Raw genomic sequence first — 24920 nt, 5'->3', positions numbered from 1 at the left:
CCCAGGTAGCTCAGATGATAAATAGTCTGCCTGCAATGCAGGAGACTTGGGTTGGATCCCTGGGTTGGGAAGATCCCCTGGAGAAGGAAATGGCTCCTCACTCCAGTGTGCTTGCCCGGAGAGTCCTATGGACAGAGGAGACTGGAGGGCTATGGTCCTTAGGGTCACAAAGAGTCGGACATGACTGTAGCAACTAAGCAAACATGCATAGGTGGTTTGACCAAGCTGGTTAGGGAATTGGTGAGTCAAAGGTTACCTCTGCATGGTCAAAAAACCAAAACAACTTAAGGTTATGATTTTAAGGCACTCTCACAAAATTGCACGATTCTGTAATTTTAAAGAATCAAAATTGGTCACCTTTCCATTTAGATGACTATCTCCCTAGAAGAAACACTTCCAAGATTCTCCTCATATTGAAGCATTATATAATCTCATGAAACACAGCTGGTTACTTCTCCCAGTGGTTCTGACTCTCTAGTCATGAAAGGAGCACCATCTGAAGTGTTTAATGTAGAGCATTTTGAGGAAGCAGAAATGATGAAATCACTTTGAATTTAACAGTAGAACAAACAGGCCATTTAATGCAGCCTTGAAATCTTGTGGCTCAGTTGACAGGATGTGACACAATTGTCAGGCTTGCTTTCCACCTTCCAGATTCTTTGATAATGTAAACTAGCAAATTACAGCCTACTCAGAAAATAACTGCATGCTATGATACAATAGAGGTAGAATATTCCAAGAACAAGACAGAGGTATAGTAACATTTTGCCATCTGGCGAAGCCACTAGACCAGATGGATTCACTAATGACTTCTCTGAAGTATTTAAGTAGACCTTACTAAAACACATGACTGGCATATTTAATTATCCTAAATTAACAGGACTTCTGCCAAATATAACCCTCAATGCTTGAGTCATGTTCCTTACTTAAAGAAGAAAAAAGAGATGAATAGCTTCAGAAAGCTGGGTTTCATACAGACCCCTTTCATTAGTCAGCGTTCTCATTACCAAATTGGTGTGTTACAATCTTAAAGCATTATTTCTCATTTTTCAGAGAATGAATTGTAAGACTAACCATGCTGATCAAATTCATTTTATCAGTGACAATTATACTTGATGAGAACATCTGGGGGTTGATAAATCTGATATAGTCACCAGACATCCCTTCCTACTTCCTGCCTGTGGAAGACTTCTCAACTACCAGATGCGGTCTTTTTTGCATAAGTTAATCAATTTTTATTTCTCTGTAACTATTTTCTTGTTTTTATCTGTTTTAATTTCTATGTTTATATCAAATGTGTTATATTGACACACAAATAAGAAATTACAGAAGGCCTTATAACGAAGAACTGCTTCTGCTCCACCCTTCCACATCCCCAATGCAGTTTCCGAAAGAACACTTTTAATTCTTATTATTCTAATTTATTTTTAATTGGAGGATAATTGCTTTACAATATTGTGTTGGTTTCTGCCATACCTCAGTATGAATTAGCCATAGGTATATATACGTCCCCTCCCTCTTGACAGTTTTAATTCTTAGGACTGTTCTTTCTGGTGATTACCTATACATCGCTAAACAATATTAATTATTATTTCTTTCTATTTTTAATATTTTTATGGCTGTGCTGGGTCTTCACTGATGCACAAGCTTTTCTCTAGCTGCGGTGAGTGGGGCTGGTCTAGTTGCGGTGCACAAGCTTCTTAGTGTGGTGGCTTCTCTTGTTGTGGAGCATGGGCTCTAGGGCACGCGGGCTTCGGTAGTTGTGGCTCTCAGGCTCCAGAGCACAGGCTCAATAGGTGAGGCTCATGGGCTTAGTTGCTCTGTGGCATGTGGGATCTTCTCAGCTCAGGGATCGAGTCTGTGTCTCCTGCACTGGCAGGTGTATTCTTTACCCCTGAGCCACCAAGGAAGCCCCAGTTGCTTTTTCTTGATTTATCTGTTTTAAACATGATCAACTTCAAGACACATGAAGATGTAGCTCATAGATGCCATTCTTACGTCCCATCTCATGTCCTCCTCAAAGAGTTCCTATTTTTAATTCTGTTAACATTTACCTTTGTAACTTTTATATTTTCACACTTTTATTTTTGGAGTCATCAACAATAGACAGTGTCTTTTGGCTCCTAACTTTGTATGATGAAGATATTTAGTGACATTGAATGCTCCAGGATTCTTTCACCCAGTATATAATATTTTTGAGATTCATCCATGTTATTGTGTGTATCAGTACTTAGTTCATTCCTTTTTTATTGCTGAAAATGGTTCCATTGTATATATAATAATTTGTTTATCCATTCACCTGTAGATGAATATTTGAGTTATCCCAATTTTTGGCTATAATAAATAAAGCAGCTATGAATATTTGTACATAAGTCTTTATTTAGAGATATTTTGTCTCTCTTTGGTAAATATCTAGGGGTGGCATTGTTAGGTCATATGATAACTGTATGGTTAACTTTATAAGAAACTGTCAAACTACTTTCCAAAGTGACTTTCCCCATCAGCAATGTGTGTGCATTCCAGCTATTCTACATCCTCAGCAACTCTTGGTATTGTCAGCCTTTTCCAGTTTAGTTGTCTTTGACAGTACTTAAAGTCTTTGGGCTGTATTTTAAGTTGGGTTGTCTTCTTACTATTGAAGTGTAAGCCTTCTTTTTTTGTACCAGGTACAAGTTCTTTGATAATTTTCTTTACCTTATGGCTTCACTTTTCACTTTCCTAATGGTGTCTTTCAAAGAGCATAAGCTTTAATTTTGAAGTCCAGTTTATCAATTGTTTTCTTTTACAGCTAATGTTTTCTGTTTCTTCTCTTAAAAATGATTGTCTTTCAAAGGTCACAAAGGTTTTCATATGTGTTTTTATATCAGTTGTATGGTTTTAGTTCTTCCATTTAGATCTCTGGTCATTTAAGGTAATATTTGTGGATGATGAGAGATAAATGCTGAGGTTTATTTTTTTTTCTATGTGGATGTCCAGTTGTTTTAGTTTAAAAGGACTATCTTTCCCCTTTAAGTTACCTTAATGCTTTCATTGGAAGTCAGTTGACCAGACAAATATATAAGTCTATTGATAGACTCAATTTTGTTCCATCAATCTGTATGTCTATCCTTATGCCAATACTCTACTTTCTTAATTCTGACTCCCTTTTATAAAGGCTTTATGTAGAACTTCCCCTTCTATTAACATTCTACTCATATTTATTGATTTCACTATTTGAGTCCAGATTCTCTGACTGTTAATCATGACTATATACAATTTTCAAACTTCTTGCCTAGGATATCTTCTCCTTTGTATCAGTTCTTTAGATAACCAGTCATCCATTTATGTGGTTTTTACCAGTTTAATTCTCAGAAGGTGGTCTTATTTTTAAATTTTGGAGGATACATCACAATAGCTCTCTATGTACATGACTTTCCCTGTCAACCCCCACGGGTCCCACATGTGTCTGTTTTGAGCAGTCTGTCACATGGCAGTTAATTAATAATAGCCACGCATCTATTTACTGCTTACTGTGTTGTAAGCACTCTTGTTTTAATCATTGCTTTGTTGTGGTTCAGTTGCCCAGTCGTGTCCAACTCTTTGTGACCCCATGGACTGCACCACACCAGACCTCCCTGTCCCTTACCATCTCCTGAAGTTTGCCCAAGTTCATGCCCACTGCATCAGTGATGCCGTCCAGCCATCTCATCCTCTGATGCCCTCTTCTCCTTCTGCCCTCAGTCTTTCCCAGCATCAAGGACTTTTCCAGTGAGTTGGCTGTTCATATCAGGTGACCAAAATACTGGAGCTTAAGCTAGCATCAGTCCTTCCAATGAATATTCAGAGTTGATTTCCCTTAAGATTGACTGGTTTGATCTTCTTGCTGTCCAAGGGACTTTCAGGAGTCTTCTCCAGCACCACAGTTTGAAGGCATCAATTCTCTGATGCTCTGCCTTCTTTACGGTCCAGCTCTAACAACCACATGTGACCACTGGGAAGACCATAGCCTTGACTATAGGGACTTCGGTCAGCAGAGTCATGTCTCTTGCTTTTCAACACACTAGGTGTGTCTAGGTCGGTCATCGCTTTCCTGCTGAGAAGCAGTCAATTTCTGATTACATATCTGCAGTCACCATTCGCAGTGATTTTAGAGCCCAAGAAGAGGAGATCTGTCACTAATTCCACCTTGACCCCTTCTATTTGCCATGAAGTAATGGGATTGCTTTAGGATTTGTTAAATCCTCACAATAATGCTTACCTTCTTTTAGGTAGAACTGTTATTATTTGTATTTTATGGGTGAGAAACTGAGGCACAGAGAGGTTGAATAGTTTCCTGAAGGTGATTTGTGAGAAACTTGTATGCCAGTAAATAGAGGAGATATGCTTCAGTGATGTACGGATAACTGCTTAAGAACAGGCTTTCCAAGAGAAAATGTATGTATGCATATACATTCATAAGTTTGTTATACATTTTACTGATATAAATGATGTGTTGCACACAATTTACAAAATAATAATAAAATATATAATACACTATAAATCCCATGTGGCTAATTCTAATAAAATTCTTTCCTTGATTTTTGATGACCTCTTGTATCTGTGGCCAACCTGTGGTTGCAATTCAACCTTGATTTGACAAAATCAGATGAGGAATAAATACTTTATTACTATCTGGTTCAGAAAGGAAGTCCCTCACATCACTGACAAATGTCTATAGTTCTTTACATGAATGCGAGTTGATATTTTGTTTATATTAATAAGAAAAAAGTGAAACAACAAAAATCTATGTCAGAACTTTAATCATTAGCCAGTGATGTGAGCGACTTCCTTGCTAATTGATACTACTTTTTAAATATTGCAAAACTATTTTCTTAATTGTTCATGTTATTCATAATGTCACAGCTATAGACACGACACACTTTTAAGTATATTCCACATTATTAAAATTTTATCCATGTCTTAAGTCTGGACAGTTGAAAAAACAACAAATCAAGCCCTGATTTGTAGCATTTGTTGATTTCCATGATGTGAAAACTCCCACCCTGGCTGATTTCAAACCACTAAGGTGACATCATTGAAAACAGTTGGAAAGAGATGTGCAGAGAGAGGCACATCGTTCTGTCTGTATGAGCTGGATAGGCTGACAGTTAATAACCTTAAGACTATAGGTAATAGTAACATAATTAGGAAGTGATAAGTTTTTGTGTATATTACCTTTGTGGTTAATATAATTTATTTAGCTGCAGGTTTATGTAATTATTAACAGTGGCCATGTTTAACAACTGATTTGCAAGATTGCTGAAATTTAACAATCAGTTCTTGCTGACTCTAGCATGCTGCTGCATGCTTTGATCTCAGGCAAAGCCGTACCGCTGATCTCTTAGCCATTCTTTTATGTGGCATTAAGGTATTGCTAGAATATGTTTCCATACCAATACAAGTATGGCAACACTTGGCATGAAAGATATAATATTGTGTGTCTTTATTTTTCCAAATCACATCTATTCTTATTGGATGTACCACTCATCAAGGTTGTGAGAAGTCTAATCTGACAGACCATTGCTCAGCCACAGATTGTATAGGTACCCTGAGGCTTGCACAGTTCGGGACATGGTAGTAGACCTGGTAGTCTGTTGACGGTGCTGTCCCTTCCATTTGTCCAGCCCAGGCCCACATGGCGGGCAGGTGAGATCCATGGTGTCAGGTGAGATCACAGCCCCAGGGGTGGTACCCTCGTGCCAAGCGCATCTCTGGGGATGAGGACTTGAGCACAACCACCCTCATCTGAGGTCCCACTGCCTCCAGCCCACTATTTTTAAAAGAGCCTTCCTTTGCCTTTTCATTCTCACAGATGAACATCCACTGAGGTTGGGTCACTTCCTCTTCAGCTCAGAAAGCTGTAGCCGCCCTCCCCCGCCCACCGCCCTCAGACAGTTCAGCCTAATCATTCTGATGCACTTCTACCATCAACACTGGAAAATTCTCTCAGGGTTATTTTCAGGGAAAGGAGGGAGAAGGCTTTCATGTTTTCCTGAGACTACTGTGGGGAAGAAACACTACTAACATATAAAGTTATTACTGAGAAAATCCCTGAAGCAACCTGGGCAAAAATGAAGTAAGGCTTTAAAAAAGTCAAGTCTGAATCATGAACATTTTTTAAAATGCTGCACTTGGAATAAGTACTCAAATATAGTTTTTTGCCTTCAGGAATTGAGACTGATTAGTGTTGATGAGAGTTTTTTGTTTCAGCTCCTAAAGCTACCTCTTTTCATGACTCTATTAGTTCTCATCTTCTCCTCACACAACATATTGGGAAATCTTCCTCATTTTATCTGACATCAAAAAGACATGGTTTTGCCCTCTCGGCATGCTGGAGAAACCAATCAATTCCTTCTCCCAGACAGGGTGATGAAAGTCCTCTGCAGTGCTTTCTATTGCCATGGCAACAGAAAATGGGATTTCCCAATGGAACTAGATTGATATATGCACAGAGAAAAGCAGTTTTTTAAAAGCTTGATCCCTTTTTTGTTGCCATGTATACAATAAACTGAGTACCAAGGAAAGGACACCAAACCTTTTTATGTAGGTGTGGAATAAGACCTCAATTGTATTGAGACCCTCAGCAAAAGGGAGTCAATTCTGAAAGTTTTAACATTGTGACATTGCTGTTGTAGCAATAATAATCTACAAATTTTGTAGTGTGCCAGTTTTCTTAGAAAAGCAGAGATTTGGATTTATGGGCCCTCAAGTGGAAGATGGACATAAAGTATAAGTAAACAGCATCAGTACTACTAGTCACAGAAAGAACTGCAGCCCTGTTATATGGTGAAGAAGGTACTGGGAAGCCCAGAGTCAACCAGATGTTTTGTGTCATGCTGGTGCTCTCCACTTCTGTAATTTCTTCATGGAATAACACAACAGTCGGCTGATTCTGATGAAATCTTGTCAAAAGGAATTCAGAAGGCAGGATCGTTTTCATCATGGCCCCTTAATAGGATAAGGAGACTGACCCTCTTTAATCTGTTGGTTGATCCAAAGGCATTACTTAGGGTAGCTTCTTAGTCTTAGGGCATCTCTGTAAAAGAAGCAAGGAGCAGTTTTGAAGTAGGCAGTAGGGGGCCAATTTGGAATCTGCATCTATATCTATTAATATATCTATCTGTCTATGTCATTTAAACGCTTCTGAACTAAAATTCCAAACATGTTTGGAGTTAGATGAAAGCAAATCCTGCTCAAAATGACTTTTCATGAAATTCTTGAATTCCTAAATGCAGAGATGTGAGAAGAAGTGAATAGATACCTGATGGTAAGCTTCAAACCTGCTTATTAAAATATTGCTTCTGTAACTGCACCATTACTGATACCTTACATGTATTACATTCTTGAAAGTCTTTTGATTAAGGTTTGCTGGGTTCCCCGCCCCACTCTCTTAGGAGGATTAAAAAGTGCTGTTGAAATTATATGACAAATTCAAGACAAAATAAACGCCACTTGGCTCTGCTCTAAAAGATACGCGGATGCTATCATTCTGTTACTAAGGTGGAAGAAGTGAGGTTTCTGGGAAGCTAATGGAGTAATGGCAAAGTGAATAGAGTTGGTTGTCTGTTCGCCCTATTCTTGCCGTGGAGGTGGATAAATAGGAACACTATGAGTCATTGCAGTGTTGCTTGCAAGCCAGAGAATCAGGTCAGAGACTTGGCTTATAAAAGAAGAAGTGGGTAATTTTCTTAATGTATTCAAACGGTAAACAGGAACTTGTGTAAATGGGCTATCATGGGCTGGGAAGAGGTGGTTTAAAGAACTGTTAAAAAAAACTTCTGGCAAAAAAAAAAAAATTCAACGTGGACAATTTAATAAATGTGATAAATTTATGTGCTTTAAGATGAATGAAAAGAATAATAAAAACCAGAGTAAAAACATTTTAAGTCCATAATGGGATGTTTTTGGGTCACACTGCTAGTTGGATAACATACTGATAAATTATTTTGAGGGCCTCTCTGAAGATTTGTTGAAAGTTGTTTTTTTTCATTTCTTCCTTCATTCAAGGAATGAAAAAAGTTAGGAAATCACAAAATTATGGTTAGGATAACTGCCTAGAATAGCAATTTTTTTTACTGTTGGTTTTTTAGAACCCCTTAAATCTACCAAGTCTCTCAAGCATTTTAATTAGAAGCTGTAATCACAGCAAAAGTGAGTTTCATTTGTGTCTCTTAAAAGTGCCTGAGCATGTAGGGGAAATACGCTCACCCCTCTTTATTTTCCAGTCCCCGGGGTGGAATCTGTGCCAGTTAGCAGCAGGGGGAGGCAACATGGCAGCCATGACTGTTGGCTCAGTGACTTCCTCTTCAGCAAGCGCCTTGTTAATTTACTCTGCCATGATGTTGGAACCGTGTAGAGTTTTGGAAATGGCCCCTGCTGTCCTGAAAAAGACAGCTTAGTCAAATCCTCTTCTTCATAGCCCTGGGGAATTCAGGGGTGGTGTAACCTGGAGAGTCTCTTTGTTGGAGACTAAGTGGAATTAAGGCCATGTTTTCCCAGGACCAGGCTTGCAGGCTTCAAACTGTAATGCTGCCAACTGCCTAAGCAAAAAACTGTCAGGTTTGACATGTTCAAGCTTTTCCTTGGCCTCAAACATCCTAAACCTTTCTCTCTGTCTTTCCTTTAAACATCTCTTGACTCATCCTCTCCATTCCATCTACCCCTGTCTCACCTCACTCTCAACCTAGTGTCGAACTGATCTCTCTGCTTCCTCTCCTAATAGACCTTACCCATCTGTTCTTTCCACTCTTCCTCACTGCTACTAGGGTTACCTTCTTAAACTATGAAGCTATTGATGTTGTTTCCTGCTAATAATTGTCAGTGATGCCCTCTGAAAATAAAAGGGCTTTCAAGGCTGCCCTGGCCAGCCCAAGGACTTGTCTGTCCTTCCTTTTAAGATGGGCTTCTTGAAAGAAAGGCAGTGTATTTTCTGTTTATGTTATCTATGGCACCACCTGACATTTCATAGTTTTTTAAATAAGGATTTCTTGAATGAATGGATGAATGACAAAGTGTTCTACAATCTTAAAATGTTTTAAAGCCTCCAAGAGTCACCTATGCAGATGACACCACCCTTTATGGCAGAAAGCGAAGAACTAAAGAGCCTCCTGATGAAAGTGAAAGAGGAGAGTGAAAAAGGTAGCTAAAAACTCAACATTCAGAAGACTAAGATCATGGCATCTGGTCCCATCACTTCATGGCAAATAGATGGGGAGACAGTGGAAACAGTGACAGACTTTATTTAGGGGGGGCTCCAGAAATCACTGCAGATGGTGACTGCAACCATGAAATTAAAAGATGCTTGCTTCTTGGAAGAAAAGTTATGACCAACCTAGACAGCATATTAAAAAGCAGAGATATTACTTTGCCAACAAAGGTCTGTCTAGTCAAAGCTATGGTTTTTCCAGTAGTCATGGATATGAGAGTTGGACCATAAAGAAAGCTGAACACTGAAGAACTGATGCTTTTGAACTGTGGTGTTGGAGAAGACTCTTGAGAGTCCTTTGGACTGCAAGGATATCCAACCAGTGTATTCTAAAGGAAATCAGTCCTGAATATTCATTGGAAGGACTGATGCTGAAGCTGAAACTCCAATACTTTGGCCACCTGATGTGAAGAACTGACTCATTAGAAAAGACCTTGATGCTGGGAAAGATTGAAGGTAGGAGGAGAAGGGGATGACAGAGGATGAGATGATTGGATGGCATCACCAACTCAATGGACATGAGTTTGAGTAAGCTCCGGGAGTTGGTGATGGACAGGGAGGCCTGGCGTGCTGCAGGCCATGGGGTCGCAAAGAGTCAGACACGACTGAGTGGCTGAACTGACTGAAGAGTCACATACTGTGAAAAGGCTATGCTCTAACCTGTGTTTTATTTTTATGTTACTCGCTATAACTATCCCTGGGGATATTTTCCAGCGAGCATTAAGATGGCCAACTCAGACTTGGGGCATCCAGGTGTTCTTCATCCCCGCCCATCCTCTTCTCTCTGCCCCTTGGTCAGGTCTTGCGTTCACTCCCACCACAACTAAAGCTGTGAAGTCACCTGCACCTCGTTTGTCTTCCTGGGAAACCCCACCCTCCCCCACCCAGACCAGGCCCGGCTCAGGCCCATGAGCTCCCTGACAGAGTTCACAAGAGGAGCCCAGTTCCTGATGAAGGCTCTGCCTGGAGAGGCCCGCTCCCCCACTGCAGGATGCTAGCTGGTGGGCCAGGTGGGAAAGGAGAGCAGTGCCCTGAGGGGTCCTTCAGGGAAAGGCTTGAGGAAGAGGTGGCCACAGTCTCCCAGGATGAATGCCAGACACCTCACTCCTTCTAAGGGGAACAACAGGCTCCCAGGATGTGCCCTGAGATGGTGCATTAGGGTTGCTGAGCCCAAGATGGGATTGGACACGTCTTTCAGGGTCCTTCCTCTTGAAAGGTGATCAACTTTCAGCCTGCCTGTGTGCGTTTCACTCCCAGATTCTGAACTCAGGCAGCATCAGCCATGCACAGCCTTTGGGTCAGAGCCTGGTCCCCAGTGCCTGGCCAGGCCCCCAGGGGAAGTGCCCTGTACTGTGACTCGGCGTCAGGGTTGGGGGAGGGGAGGCAGGTGAGGCTGATTGAGATTTGCTTGATGGGAGGTGAGATCCAGATTCCTTTCTGATTGGAGCGTCCTCGCTGGCATTAGGAACACCCAGGTTTTTCTCATCCCCAACGCCTCTGCCTCCGCAGCTCTCCCAAGATCGTGTGAGACCGTGAGATGGGGTTGGGTGCTTCTGGGGAGGGTGGTGGTTGCAGAAGCGTCTTGCTTGATTTTTCTGAGACGCCCCCGATGGTCAGAGCTCCCAGCCCACCCTCTTCCGGCCCCTCTGTCTGGACCCGCACTCACTCCCCACACCACAGCCAAGCCACAAAGCTCATCCTCAGAGCAGCTCCAACTCTATCCTCTTTGCCTAACAAGAAAAAACGATAACCAAAACTCGTCGAGCATCCAGCCTCGTAGGGAGAGGGCAAATGGTGCATTGGAAGGCAGCTCAGGAGGCAGTCAGGGGACCAAGACCTGTGGATGGGGGCACTGGAAGTTCCTGAGAAGACCTGCTGCACCCGAGCACCAGGGTCCAAGGGCCTGGGAGGGCCGATAGTGAGGACGGGGGAGACCCACGAGATGAGCACAGCGGGGTGAGAGACCCCAGAGCAGGCTATAGGGCTTGGTGGCTGCAGAAGTGGGGGTGGGGGTGTGCTACACATGGAGCAAAGAAAGAATCAGAAAGTAGATGGTTTCTGAAAGGAGCACCATGTGTATGTTGGTTGTATCTTTCCCTTGCCAGTTTCACAAATAATGATGGTAATGAAACTTGTATTGCATGGTTACTCTGTGCTAAATGCTCTATTTTCATTGCATCATCTGTTTTCATATATTATCTCCATTTTATAGATGAGGAACCCGAGGACAAAAGAGATCAAGTAGCATGTCCAAGGAACTAGAGGTAGTGAGGGGCAGCCAACGTGCAAATCGAGGTGTCAATTTCAGAGTGTATATTCTTATAAAAGTCAAGCTGAAAGGTGAACAGGGGAGAAAAAAATCTTCTGTTAGTTGTGTAGACAGATGTTGAAACTGAAAAGAAAAATAATTCTACTTTTGCTTATTGTGTAAACAGTCATCTGCTTGTTTATTTTTATAGGTCTCTTTTTTTTTTTTAATTACCAACACATATTTTTAGAAAGGCACAACTTCTTTGCACAACGAATTTGAAACATTAGACTGATTTCTCATCCAGGCATAATAATGATTACATTTCTCCTTCTTGACTGCTACAGAGTCCTTGAACTTCCAGTTGGCATTTGACAAAGTTTTATTTTGATTGGACTACAAATATAAGAAAAATTCTGTACAAACCACAGGCAGAGTAATTTGCAGTTTTGTTGGTGTCACGGTGATTTATGTAAAATAGAGATTTTAATTTAAAATACATAATCTATGGCAGCAGATACAGAAACAGCACTTGACTCTGATACCCCCTCCACGCTTTGAAATCCTAATAAGGATGGTATCCGGAGCTTCTGCAAGCAGATTTAATTAATTCTGTGAAGTGCACTTTCTCCTGGCAACAGCATTTTTTTTTTCAATTTAAAGTCAAAAGAACTTGAAAGCTGAGTAATATTTTCAAAACCAGTAAGTAAATATCATAACATAAAGCAATTATAGAATATAGTAGGTTTTCTAATCATAGAATTATAACAGTTGTCTGATTTTCAAGCTTAGCAAGTGGGTAAAATCTGATGAAATGATAGCTAAACTGTGCTCAGCCTCTCTTCACCAAAGTTAAATATTTCTATTAGACCAATCAGCTAAATAATGTCTTTGGGTCTTGGGATTATCTTCTTAGATTAAAATTAGAAATGTGGATAAAAGATAATCAATTTTTTTTTTTTTTAGCTTTGCTCAACAGGATAATGTGAAAGAGACCTTTTTCTTTTTCAGCCTTGCCTTACATCCAGATAAAACTCTCGTTGCGACTGGCCAAGTTGGGAAGGAGCCATATATATGTATATGGGATTCCTATAATGTCCAAACTGTGTCTATTCTTAAAGATGTCCACACACATGGAGTCGCCTGCCTGACTTTTGACTCAGATGGACAGGTATGTATCTTTTTCCATTTTCTTTTTCCTTAACAACCTCACACAAGTCACCTAGAATTATAATGAACATAGCCTATAGGCTCTGAAAGTCTGTCAGCCCTCCCCATCTTCCCTTGTCAGCCTCCTGGAACCCTCACCTGTTTGGTCCTTTTCTATGCTCATGCCACTGACACCCACCTCTGGATAGGGTCCAGTTTTGGTTCCCCCAATCTCACCATTTGGTTAAAAAGCCTCCAGAAAGTGAACTCATGTTCATTGGGTTCATAGTGACTCAGTGATTGTACTTTGTCTTCCTTTGTTAACTTCCTGTTTGGAACGAGGGTTAGACCAAACCTTTTTCACAGACCTCCAGCCCTGAGCATCTCCTCGGTTCCCCTTGTTTCAGAAAATAGCATCACCTCCTAATAATTCACTGACAAGATTCTCTTTGACTCTTTAACCTTGAGGTGACTTCTAACTCCAGCTCCCTATCCACTGCCTCTGATTCAAGCAGTCACTGATCATGTGTATTTATTAGTTTCTTTTCAGTGACTCTGACATTCATTCTCTTCTTCCCATTCTCCCTGCCACCAGTAATCTCCTAACTAGTCTCCTCCACACAGTCAATTTCTTGCTAATGCATTTCACCAACTGAAAAAGTGTCAGAATATTACTTAAAAACAAGAAAAGTTTGGAGTACCCCCTGATTGAAGTCCATACCTTGTGGCTGGGCATTCTCTGCTAACCAGCTTTTCCGGCCTTGTCTTCACTGTTCCCCTGCGGTCAAGTTGGACATGTCAGTAGATTCCTCTATGAGACCAGACACTTGGGCACCTCCAGACCCTTTCTCATGCTGCCCTCTCCACCTTCAGTGCCCTGCTGACACTCCTTGCCCTTTAGAGTGACTCATTCTTCTAGGACCCTTCATAAGGTCTTCATGACGTCTTCCCAGTCTCCCCTTCCAACAAAGTGACTCTCTTTCCTTGGACTTCAGCAACACTTGATAGAAAAGATTTATTCATGTATTAATAGATAACAGTTATATCTCAATTTAAAAAATACGTTACAGAGAAGGGACTGGAAATACAGAGACCTCATTCCTGGCTCTCCCTGCATTCACCTCCTCACTAGAGCCGTGCCTTTTCTTCTAGCCTTCTCCATGTTCCTAAGACACCCTTCCTCTGTCCCTTTCACCCTTTGTATTTATGCCAGTTAATTCCTTCAGTCTTTTTTTTTTTTTTTGGTAAATTTCAGAGGTACTTCTCTTATAGTTCATATTGGGTTTCCCAGGTGGCATGGTGGTAAAGAATCCACCTGCAATGCAGGAGACGTGGGTTTGATCCCTGGGTCAGGAAGATCCCCTGGAGAAGGAAAGGACAACCCACTCCAGTATTCTTGCCTGGAAAATTCCATGGGCAGAGGAGCCTGGTGGGCACAGTCTGTGGGGTTGCAAAGAGTTAGACGTGACTGAACACTCATAATGTAGAAAGACCTGTGAAGTTACTCATAGAAAATTGACCAAACTGAGAGTTTGCTGGCAGTTCAGTAGATTATAGGACTTGACCTGGTTTGGGTCATTTTTTAAACTTTGTGTTTCTTGCTATTTTGAGAGAGTAGTGATCGTTCCGTTCGGTTCAGTACACATGTAGACCCCTTGGTGTATGTTTTTGATTTAACTACTCTGTAATCTCATAATTGAATCAAAATAATACGTAAGTTCCATTATATCCGGATCTTAAGAGAAATAGCTAAGTAGTGACATTTATTCAGATTTGCAGTTACTGACTTCCTGATTAGGTTGAATCTATCAGAATGCATATGCAAGTGGAGATGACTGCTTAGATGTGAACTCACGTGCACATTCTCTAATCTGATTTTGTTTTTCTAACAAACACTCTTTATCAAAATTTGTTCTGAAGCACACAGGGAAAATGTAATGCAGCCGAGGGAGGTCCAGCTGTAACTTTTAGTTTTTTGTTCATGTTATTTTGTGCTAGAATCCTTGTTATTTTTTTAGGTTCCATGTTGAAGGTACAGGTAGGGGTGGACTGCATGGTACTTGCATAACTGTCAGTTGAGAAAAACACTCTCCTATTTGTTTGCTGTGATGGATTTCATGGCTTCTTGATGCCTATGACTTCAGATCTACTTTTTCCCTGGACAGAGTTCACTAAAATTGAGTGATGTTTAGAAAGTGACAAATGGCCTGTCACCTCACGAGCAACAAAAGGCAATAGAAATGCTTTTCGAGTAGCAATAGGGCCTGTCACTGCAAATGAACAGAATAGATATCTTTTGGCTTTTTCTCAATCTTTTTCACATTTCTTATGTGGGTTTTACGTTAGGGCCCATGTTTGTGTTAACTACTTTTCTATTTAAGTAAAGAGAAAAGAAAAAATAAGCTGAATGGAATCCACCCACTCCAAATTTTCATGTATAGATAAAAATGCAACCATGTACTAGAATCGTTTCTATTGCTGGAACTCTCAATTGAAAATTACAGCAAAGACCTGCTTTCATTAAGAATCCATTTTAGACCCTCCAGCTGTATATTTTTTAATCCTAAATATTCCTAATGGAAGTCACCTTTAGTGAAAAAACTGACTAATTCCTGCATAACAACACATGTATACATTTAGCCATATATGGCTGTCTCTCATTGCTTGAATATGCATATACATGCATACTCAGTGAAATATGTAAGCTCACATACTCTTTTGTTTGGGTGGTGATGTCTTAAAAACTCTTTGATTTTTCATTATTTCACATTATTTAACAGTCCATACAACAGTATTTTGTAGACAGAAAAAAATACTTTGCACTCATTTTACAGTTGAAAAAAACAGAAATTTAAGGAGTTTAGTTAACTTTCTAATGTCCGTGTCTAGCTAATCACGAAGTCAAAAGAGAAGCCAAATCTGCTTACTCCCAGCCCAGACCTCTCTCTGTTACATAGTGCTGTTTTTTGTTTGTTTGTTTGTTTGTTTTTCCGAGTAGTGCTGTTCTACTAGAAACTCCAGTTTTGGTGTCACTAATATGTGTTTCAATGCTATTGATTTTGTATATACACGGGTTTTGGATTTCTTTTCCCTTCCAGGACAAGTTTCTGATCTGAACCCAAAGAATTTAGTTTTGGAGATGAAGTATCAGGTTACTTTTACTAAACTTATGTATCCTTCTCTAGTCACTTCAAGTGTTTATGAAATTATGAAACTTAAGAATGAAGATAATATTAATGGGATTTATCCTCCTTATGTTTGTCAGACCCATTCATTTTAACTGTTTGGTGAAGCTTTCGGCTAAAGAATCCTAGACTCTCTTAAAACCATATTAGGCTCTGAAAACCAATTAAAAAAAATTTAAGCCCGCCCTTCTAGTTCTGTTCCTATGATTTTCACTGATGAATCAGAGACTTCATGAGATTTTGCATGTTTGTTATGTTTGTTATTATGTTAAATTAGTTGCAGGTTTTAGGTCACTGAAATTTTATTATATGCTAATAGAAAAGTATCTACTTTGATATCTTTAGTTTTGAGAAATCTTTTTTTTCCCATAAGAAATTCAATACCTGGCCCACAGTAGGCAATAAGAACTATTCATTGAAAGACAGCATGGATAATAGGAAATCTTTCCATCATTTTTCTGGAGTTAAATTTTTCTTCTTATTCTTAGCGTTTAGCCTCTGTGGGATTGGATGCCAAAAACACAGTCTGCATTTGGGACTGGAGAAAGGGAAAACTTCTGGCCTCAGCCACTGGCCACTCTGACCGGGTAAGAAGACCTTGTTGGATCAAGCCATGCAGGTTTCATTACTGTGGGGGATCTGTGATGTAGCTCTCAAAGTTGTAATAATTTTTAAGGTAAATTTGCCACATGTCGATTTTCCTTCCGTATTCAACTTAAAAACTTACTGTTTAAGAAAATTAATTTATGATTAGTAGCTATGTTGGCATGATCACTTCTGGTGATCAGATACTTTAAATTGTTACTGCTGTTCGTTGGTAAAATAAATTTTTGATACTGACACTTAGCTTTGTAAAATAAAAATAGAATTGAATTTGAAACTATATGTACCATTTCGATGTATTCAGCTAGAAATGGAAATAGTTGTTAGAAAGTAATATTCACAGAGATATGTTTACCAGTATATATGTTTGAATTTCAAATGAATGTGATGACAACTGTGTGATTCTGTTATATTTGAGAACCTGGAATTTAACTGTGGTCTCCTTACCATTCATGTTGAAGTCATTGTGATCACAGATGATAATTCTATGTAGTCATAGCTGGAAAGATGGGATAGGAAGCAGGCATGTACATTAGCTAGTTGGAAATCTATTTCTCTAGTTGTCTGGAATAATTAAAATAATTTCACTACTTTATCATCTTGATTTTCTAATTTTAGAAAATGACCCTGTGTGACTATCTTACTTTGATTCCTAGTGCTGTATTTCTGCAAAATATGCATGTGTGCTAAATCACCTCAGTGTGTCCAACTCTTTGCAACTCTATGGACCATAGCCCACCAGGCTCCTCTGTCCATGGGATTCTCCAGACAAGAATACTGGAGTGGGTTGCCATGCCCTCCTCCAGACAGATCTTCCCAACCCAGGTGTTGAACCCACATCTCTTACATCTACCTGCATTGGCAGGCAGGTTCTTTACCACTAGGACTGCCTGGGAAGCCCCTGCAAAATATAATTCCATGAAAAATGAGGCCCTAATTAAATATTAAATTCACCTCCTCTTGCTTGACGTGAACGCTAAAAGATTTCTTTATATGAATGGTATACTCATCTAGGGAGAATTGTCCTTTTAAGGGCACCCCAAAATTATGAGCTTCCCTGATAGCTCAGATGGTAAAGAATCTGCCTGCAATGCAGGAGACCCAGGTTCGATCCTGGTTTGGGAGGATCCCCTGGAGAGAAAGGAATGGCAACCCACTCCAGTATTCTTGCCTGGAGAATCCCATGGAAAGAGGAGCCTGATAGGCTACAGTCCTTAGGTTGCAAAGAGTTGGACATGACTGAAGTGACTCAGTACACAGAATGCACACATTAAATGGACAGAAGTGGTGACTCAGCTGGTAAAGACTCAGCCTGCCATGCAGGAGAACCAGGTTTGACCCCTGGATTGGGAAGATTCCCTGGAGAAGGAAATGGCAACCCACTCCAGTATTCTTGCCTGGAGAATCCCATGGACAGAGGAGCCTGGTGGGCTAGAGTCCACAAGGTTGCGAAGAGTCAGACCCATCTGAGTGACTAACACACACACGTTAAAAATTCCTTTTGCTCTCAGTTCAGTCCCTCAGTCCTGTCAGACTGTTTGCGACCCCCGGGACTACAGCATGCCAGGCTTCCTTGTCCATCACCAGGGAAGTTTGAGCTTGCTCAAACTCATGCCCATCGAGTTGGTACTGCCATCCAACTATCTCATCCTCTGTCATCCCCTTCTCCTGCCTTCAATCTTTCCCAGCATCAGGGTCTTTTCTAATGAGTCCGCTCTTTGCATCAGGTGGCCAAAGTATTGGATCTTCAGCTTCAGCATCAGTCCTTCCAGTGAATATTCAGGACTGATTTCCTTTAGGATTGACTGGTTTGATCTCCTTGCAGTCCAAGAGATTCTCAAGAGTCTTCTCCAGCACCACAGTTCAAAAGCATCAATTCTTTGGTGCTCAGCTTTCCTTATGGTCCAACTCTCACATCCATACATGACTACTGGAAAAATCATAGCTTTGACTAGATGGACTTCTGTCAGCCAAGTAATGTCTCTGCTTTTTAATATGCTGTCTAGGTTGGTCACAGCTTTTCTTCCAAGGAGCAAGCGTATTTTAATTTTATGGTTGCATTCACCACCTGCAGTGATTTTAGAACCCAAGAAGATAAAGTCTTTCACCATTTCCATCGTTTCCCATGTTTTTTGCTGTGAAGTGATGGGACCAGATGCCATGATCTTAGTTTTTTGAAACGTTGAGTTTTAAGCCAGGTTTTTCACTCTCCTCTTTCACTTTCATCAAGAGGCTCTTTAGTTTCTCTTTGTTTTCTGCCATAAGGGTGGTGTCATCTGCATATCTGAGGTTATTGATATTTCTCTCTGCAATCTTGATTCCAGCTTGTGCTTCATCCATCCCAACATATCACATGATGTACTCTGCATATAAATTAAATAAGAAGGGTAACAATATACAGCCCTGATGTACTACTTTCCCAATTTTGAACCAGTCTGTTGTTCCATATCTGGTTATAACTGTTTCTTCTTGACCTGCATACAGGTATCTCGGGAGGCAGGTAAGGTGGTCTGGTATTCCCATCTGTTTAAGAATTTTCCATAGTTTGTTGTGATCCATACAGTCGAAGGCTGTAGTGTAGTCAATGAAGCAGAAGTAGATATTTTTCTGGAATTCTCTAGCTTTTTCTATGATCCAGTGTATATTGGCAGTTGGATCTCTGGTTCCAGTGTCTTTTCTAAATCCAGCTTGAATATCTGGAAGTTCTTGGTTCACATACTGTTGAAGCCTAGCTTGGAATTTTGAGCATTACTTTGCTAGCATGTGAGATGAGAGCAATTGTGCAGTAGTTTGAACATTCTTTGGGATTGCCTTTCTTTGGGATTTGAATGACAACTGACCTTTACCAGTCCTGTGGCCACTGCTGAGTTTTCCAAATTTGCTGAGATATTGAGTGCAGCACTTTCACAGCATCATCCTTCATAGCTCAGCTTAAATTCCATCACCTCCGGTAGTTTTGTTCGTAGTAATGCTTCCTAAGGCCCTCCAGGATGTCTGACTCTAGGCGAGTGATCACACCATTGTGTTAATCTGGGTCATGAAGATCTTTTTTGTATAGTTCTTCTGTGTATTCTTGCCACCTCTTCTTAATATCTTGTGCTTCTGATAGGTCCATACCATTTTTGTTCTTTATTGTGCCCATCTTTGCATGAAATGTTCCCTTGGTATCTCTGATTTTCTTGAAGAGATCTCTAGTCTTTCCCATTCTACTGTTTTCCTCTATTTCCTTGCGTTGATCATTTCAGTTCAGTTCAGTCACTCAGTTGTGTCCGACTCTCTGCGACCCCATGAAGCACAGCACGCCAGGCCTCCCTGTCCATCACCAACTCCCAGAGCTTACTCAAACTCATGCCCATCGAGTCAGTGATGCCATCCAGCCATCTCATCCTCTGTCGTCCCCTTCTCCTCCTGCCTCCTGTCCCTGTCCCTCCTGCCCCTCCCAGCATCAGGGTCTTTTCAGGAAAGTTGTATTATCTTTTCTTGCTATTCTTTGGAACTATGCATTCAGATGGGTATATCTTTCCTTTTCTCCTTTGTCTTCTCTTCTTTTCTCAACTATTTGTAAGGCCTCCTCAGACAACCATTCTGCCTTTTTGCATTTCTTTTTCTTGGGAGTGGTCTTGACCACCATCTCCTGTACAGTGTTACAAACCTCCATCCATAGTTCATCAGGCACTGTCCATCAGATCTAATCCCTTGAATCTATTTGTCACTTCCACTATATAATCATAAGGGATTTGATTTAGGTCATGCCTGAATGGTCTAGTGGTTTTCCCTACTTTCTTCAATTTATGTCTGAATTTGGCACTAAGAAGTTCATGATCTGAGCCACAGTCAGCTCCCGGTCCTGTTTTTGCTGACTGTGTAGAGCATCTCTATCTTCAGCTGCAAAGAATATAATCAGTCTGATTTCAGCATTGACCATCTGGTGATGTCCATGTGTAGAGTCGTCTCTTGTGTTGTTGGAGGAGGGTGTTTGCTATGACCATCGTGTTCTGTTGGGAAAACTCTGTTAGCTTTTGCCCTGCTTCATTGTGTGCTCCAAGGCCAAACTCGCCTGGTACTCCAGGTATCTCTTAACTTCCTCCTTCTGTATTCCAGTTACCTATGATGAAAAGAACATCTTTTTTCAGTGTTAGTCCTAGAAGGTCTTATAGGTCTTCACAGAACCGTTCAACTTCAGCTTCTTTGGCTTTAGTCACTGGGGCATAGTCTTGGATTACTGTGATATTGAATGGTTTGTCTTGAAAGCACACAGAGATCATTTTGAGATTGCACCCAAGTACTGCATTTCAGACTCTTGTTGACTGTGAGGCTACTCCATTTCTTCTAAGGGATTCTTGTCCACAGTAGTAGATATAATGGTCATCTGAATTAAATTTGCCCATTCTGCTCCATTTTATTTCACTGATTCCTAAAATGTTGATATTCACTCTTGCCATCTCCTGTTTGACCACTTCCAATTTACCTTGATTTATGGACCTAACATTCCAGGTTCCTATGCAATTGCTCTTTATAGCATCAGACTTTATTTCCACAACTGGGCGTTGTTTTCACCTTGGCTCAGTGTCTTCATTCTTTCTGGATCTATTTCTCTTTTCTTCTCCAGTAGCATATTGGGCACCTACTAACATGGGGAGTTCATCTTTCAGTGTCATATCTTTTTGCCTTTTCATACTGTTCATAGGGTTCTGAAGGCAAGAATATTGAAGTGGTTCACCATTCCCTTCTCCAGTGGACCACGTTGTCAGAACTCTCCTCCATGACCCGTCCATCTTGGGTCTTTTTGTTCTAATTCTGTGAAAAATGCCATCAGTAATTTAATAGAAATTGCATTGAATCTGTAGATTACCATGGGTAGTATAGTCATTTTAACAATATTGATTATTCTAATACAAGAATGTGCTATATCTTTCCATCTGTCTGTATCAACTTTGATTTCTTTCATCACCTTCTTACAGTTTTTTGAGTACAAGTCTTTTGCCTCCTTAGTGTTAGTCACTTAGCCATGTCTGACTCTTTGCGACCCCACAGACTGTAGCCCGCCAGCCCCTCTGTCCGTGGGATTCTCCAGGCAAGAATACTGGAGTAGATTGCCATTAGCTAGGTTTATTCCTTGTTATTTTGTTCTTTTTGATGGAATGGTAAATAGGATAGTTTCCTTAACTTCTCCTTGTGATCTTTCATTGTTAGTGTATAGGAATGGAAAATATTTGTATGTATTAATTTTGTATCCTGCAACTTTACTGAATTCATTAATGAGATCTAGTGGTTAGGGTTTTCTACATACAGTATCATGTCGTCTGCAAACAGTGGTGGTTTTACTTTTTGTTTTCCAATTTGGATTCCTTTTATTTAGTTTTCTTCTTTGAGTGCCATGGTGAGGACTTCTAAAACTATGTTGAATAAAACTAGCGAGAGTGGACATTCTTGTCTTATTCGTGATGTTGGAGGAAATGTGTTCAGTTTTAAACCATTGAGAATGATGTTAGCAATAGGTTTGTCATATAGGACCTTTATTGTGTTGAAGAAGGTTCCCTCATGTGCTTACTTTCTGGAGAGTTTATTTTTATTTTTTTTATCATAAATGGGTGTTGAATTTTGTCAAAAAATTTTTTTCTTCATTTATTGAGTTGATTGTGTAGTTTTTAATCTTCAGTTTGTTAATGTGGTGTATCACACTGATTTGTGGATGTTGAAGAATCCTAGCATACTGGGATAAATCCCACTTGATCATGGTGTGTATGATCCTTTTAATGTATTGTTGGATTGAATTTGCTAGTATTTTGTTGAGGATTTTTGCGTCTGTATTCTGCAGTGATTTGATGTTGTTCAGTCACTCAGTCGTGTCTCTCTGTGACCCCATGGACTGTAGCACTCCAGGCTTCCTTATCCTTCACTATCACCCAGAGTCTGCTCAAACTCATGTCCATTGAGTCTATGATGCCATCCAACCATCTCATCCTCTGCTGCTTCCCTCCTTTGCCTTCAATCTTTCCCAGCATCAGGGTCTTTTCCAGTGAGTTGGCTCTTCACATCAGGTGGCCAAAGTATTGGAGCTTCAGCATCAGTCCTTCCAATGAATATTCAGAGTTGATTTCCTTTAGTATTGATTGGTTTGATTTCTTTGCTGTCCAAGTAACTCTCAAAGAGTTTTCTCCAGCACAGTTTGAAAATATCAGTTCTTTAGTGCTCGGCCCTCTTTATGGTCCAGTTCTCACATCCATACATGACTACTGGAAAAACCATAGTTTTGACTATATAGATCTTTGTTGGCAAAGTAATGTCTCTACTTTTTAATATGCTGTCAAGGTTTGTCATAGCTTTCTTTCCAAGAAGCAAGTGTTTTTTCATTTCATGGCTGTGGTCATCATCCACGGTGATTTTTGGAGCCCAAGAAAATAAAATCTGTCACTACTTCCATTTTTCCGCCTTCCATTTGCCATGAAGTCATGGGACTGGATGCCCTGATCTTCATTTTTTGAATGTTGAGTTTTAAGCCAGCTTTTTCATTCTCCTCTTTCACCCTCATCAAGTGTCTGTTTAGTTCCTCTTCACTTTCTGCCGTTAGAGTGGTATCATCTGCACATCTAAAGTTGTTGATATCTCTCCCTACAATCTTGATTCCAGTTTATGATTCATCCAGCCTAGCATTTCACATGATGTACTCTGCGTACAAGTTAAATAAGCAAGGTGACAGTGTACAGCCTTGTCGTACTCCTTTCCCAACTTTGACCAATGTGTTGTTCCATATCTGATTCTAAGTGTTGCTCCTTGACCTGCATACCGGTTTCTCAAGAGACAGTTAAGGTGGTCTGGTGGTCCCGTCTCTTTAAGAATTTTCCAGTTTGTTGTGATCCCCACAGCCAAAGGCTTTAGCATAGTCAGTGAAGCAAAAGTAGGTGTTTTTCTGGAATTTATCAGTGATACTGGCCTGTAATTTTCTTTTTGTGTGATATCTTTATCTGGTTTTTGTATCAAAGTGATTCTGGCCTCATAGAATGAGTTTGGGAGTATTTCTTCCTCTGCAGTTTTTTGGAAGAATTTCAGAAGGATAGGTGATAGTTCTTTAAATGTTTGTTGGAATTCACCTGTGCAGTCATATGTTCCTGGACTTTTGTTTATTGTTGTTTTTAATCACTAAGTCATGTCCAACTCTTTGCGACTCCATGGATTGCAGCATGTCAGCCTTTCCTGTCCTTCACTATCTCCTGCAATTTGCTCAAACTCATATTGAGTTGGTAATGCTATCCAACCATCTAATCCTCTGTCTCCCTCTTTGTTTATTGGAAGTTCTTAAATCACAGTTTCAATTTCAGTACTTGTGATTGGTCTGTTCATATTTTTTATTTCTTCCTGGTTCAGTCTTAGAAGACTTACTTTTCTAAGAATTTGTCCATTTCTTCTTCTAGACTGTCTATTTTATCAGCATATAGTTGCTCATAGTAGTTTCTTATGATCCCTTGTGTTTCTGTGGTGTCAGTTGTAACTTCTCCTTTTTCATTTCTAATTTTTTTCTTGATGAGCCTGGCTAGTCTATGGCCATATCATCCTGTACCTGCCTGATCTCGCCTGGTCTTGGAAGCTAAGCAGAGTTGGGACTGGTTTAGTTTCTTGGATGGGAGTCCGGCTAAAGGATTATGAATTTTGTTTATGTTTTCAAAGAAGCAGCTTTTAGTTTCATTGATCTTTTATATTGTTTTCTTTGTATTTCAATTATCTGCTCTGATCTTTGTTTACTTTTCTTCCACTAACTTTGGTTTTGTTTGTGCTTCTTTCTCTATTTGCTTTCGCTGTAAGATTAAGCTGTTTGTTTGAAATTTTGCTTGTTTCCTAAGGTAAGATTGTTGTTGCTATTATTTAGTCAGTTAGTCACTAAGCCACATCTATCTTTTGTGACCCCATGGACTATAGCCCACCAGGCTTCTCTGTCCATGGGATTTCCCAGGCAGGAATAATGGAGTGGGTTGCTATTTCCTTCTCCAGGGGATCTTCCTGACCCAGGGATTGAACTCCTGTCTTCTGCATCACAGGTGCATTTTTTTTTTTTTTTAAACCACTGAGGGCTTCCCAGGTAGCTCAGTGGTAAGATTACCTTGCTATACATTTCCTTCTTAGAACTGCTTTGGCTGTGTCCCATAATTTTTGGGTTGTTATATTTTCTTTGGTATTTGTCTCTAGGTATTTTTTTAATTTCCTCTTTGATTTCTTCAGCGATCTTTTTGTTGTTTGGTAACATTGTTTAACCTCCACATGTTTGTGTTTTTTATGAGTTTTTTTTTGTGATTGATTTATAATTAGTTCATCTGGTCTAATGTGTCATTTAAGAACTGTGTTTCCTTATTGTGTTACTGTCAATTTCTCCTTTTATGGCTGTTAGTGTTTGCCTTTTATATTGGGGTGCTCCTATATTGGGTACATATATTAATATATTTATAATGTTTATATCTTGTTCTTAGATAATGTTTATATCTTGTTCTTAGATTGATCCCTTTGTCATTATGCAGGGTCC

At 40.1% G+C, this 24920-nt stretch overlaps 1 protein-coding gene across 2 annotated transcripts in view; it reads left to right on the top strand.

Annotated features, from left to right (window-relative positions):
* Positions 1 to 24920, top strand: part of EML6 (EMAP like 6) — a 276659-nt gene that overhangs the window by 89203 nt on the left and 162536 nt on the right. For both annotated transcript variants that reach the window (XM_043918006.1, XM_043918005.1), the window contains exons 3-4: positions 12483 to 12642; positions 16294 to 16392. In XM_043918006.1, the coding sequence (XP_043773941.1) occupies positions 12483 to 12642; positions 16294 to 16392 (259 nt within the window). The remainder of the gene's footprint in view (positions 1 to 12482; positions 12643 to 16293; positions 16393 to 24920) is intronic.

The sequence above is a fragment of the Cervus elaphus genome, chromosome 11 (assembly GCF_910594005.1).
Source record: "Cervus elaphus chromosome 11, mCerEla1.1, whole genome shotgun sequence".
Taxonomy (NCBI): domain Eukaryota; kingdom Metazoa; phylum Chordata; class Mammalia; order Artiodactyla; family Cervidae; genus Cervus; species Cervus elaphus.
The sequence above is the reverse complement of the archived record's forward strand: the minus strand, read 5'-3'. Positions and strand labels throughout refer to the sequence as shown.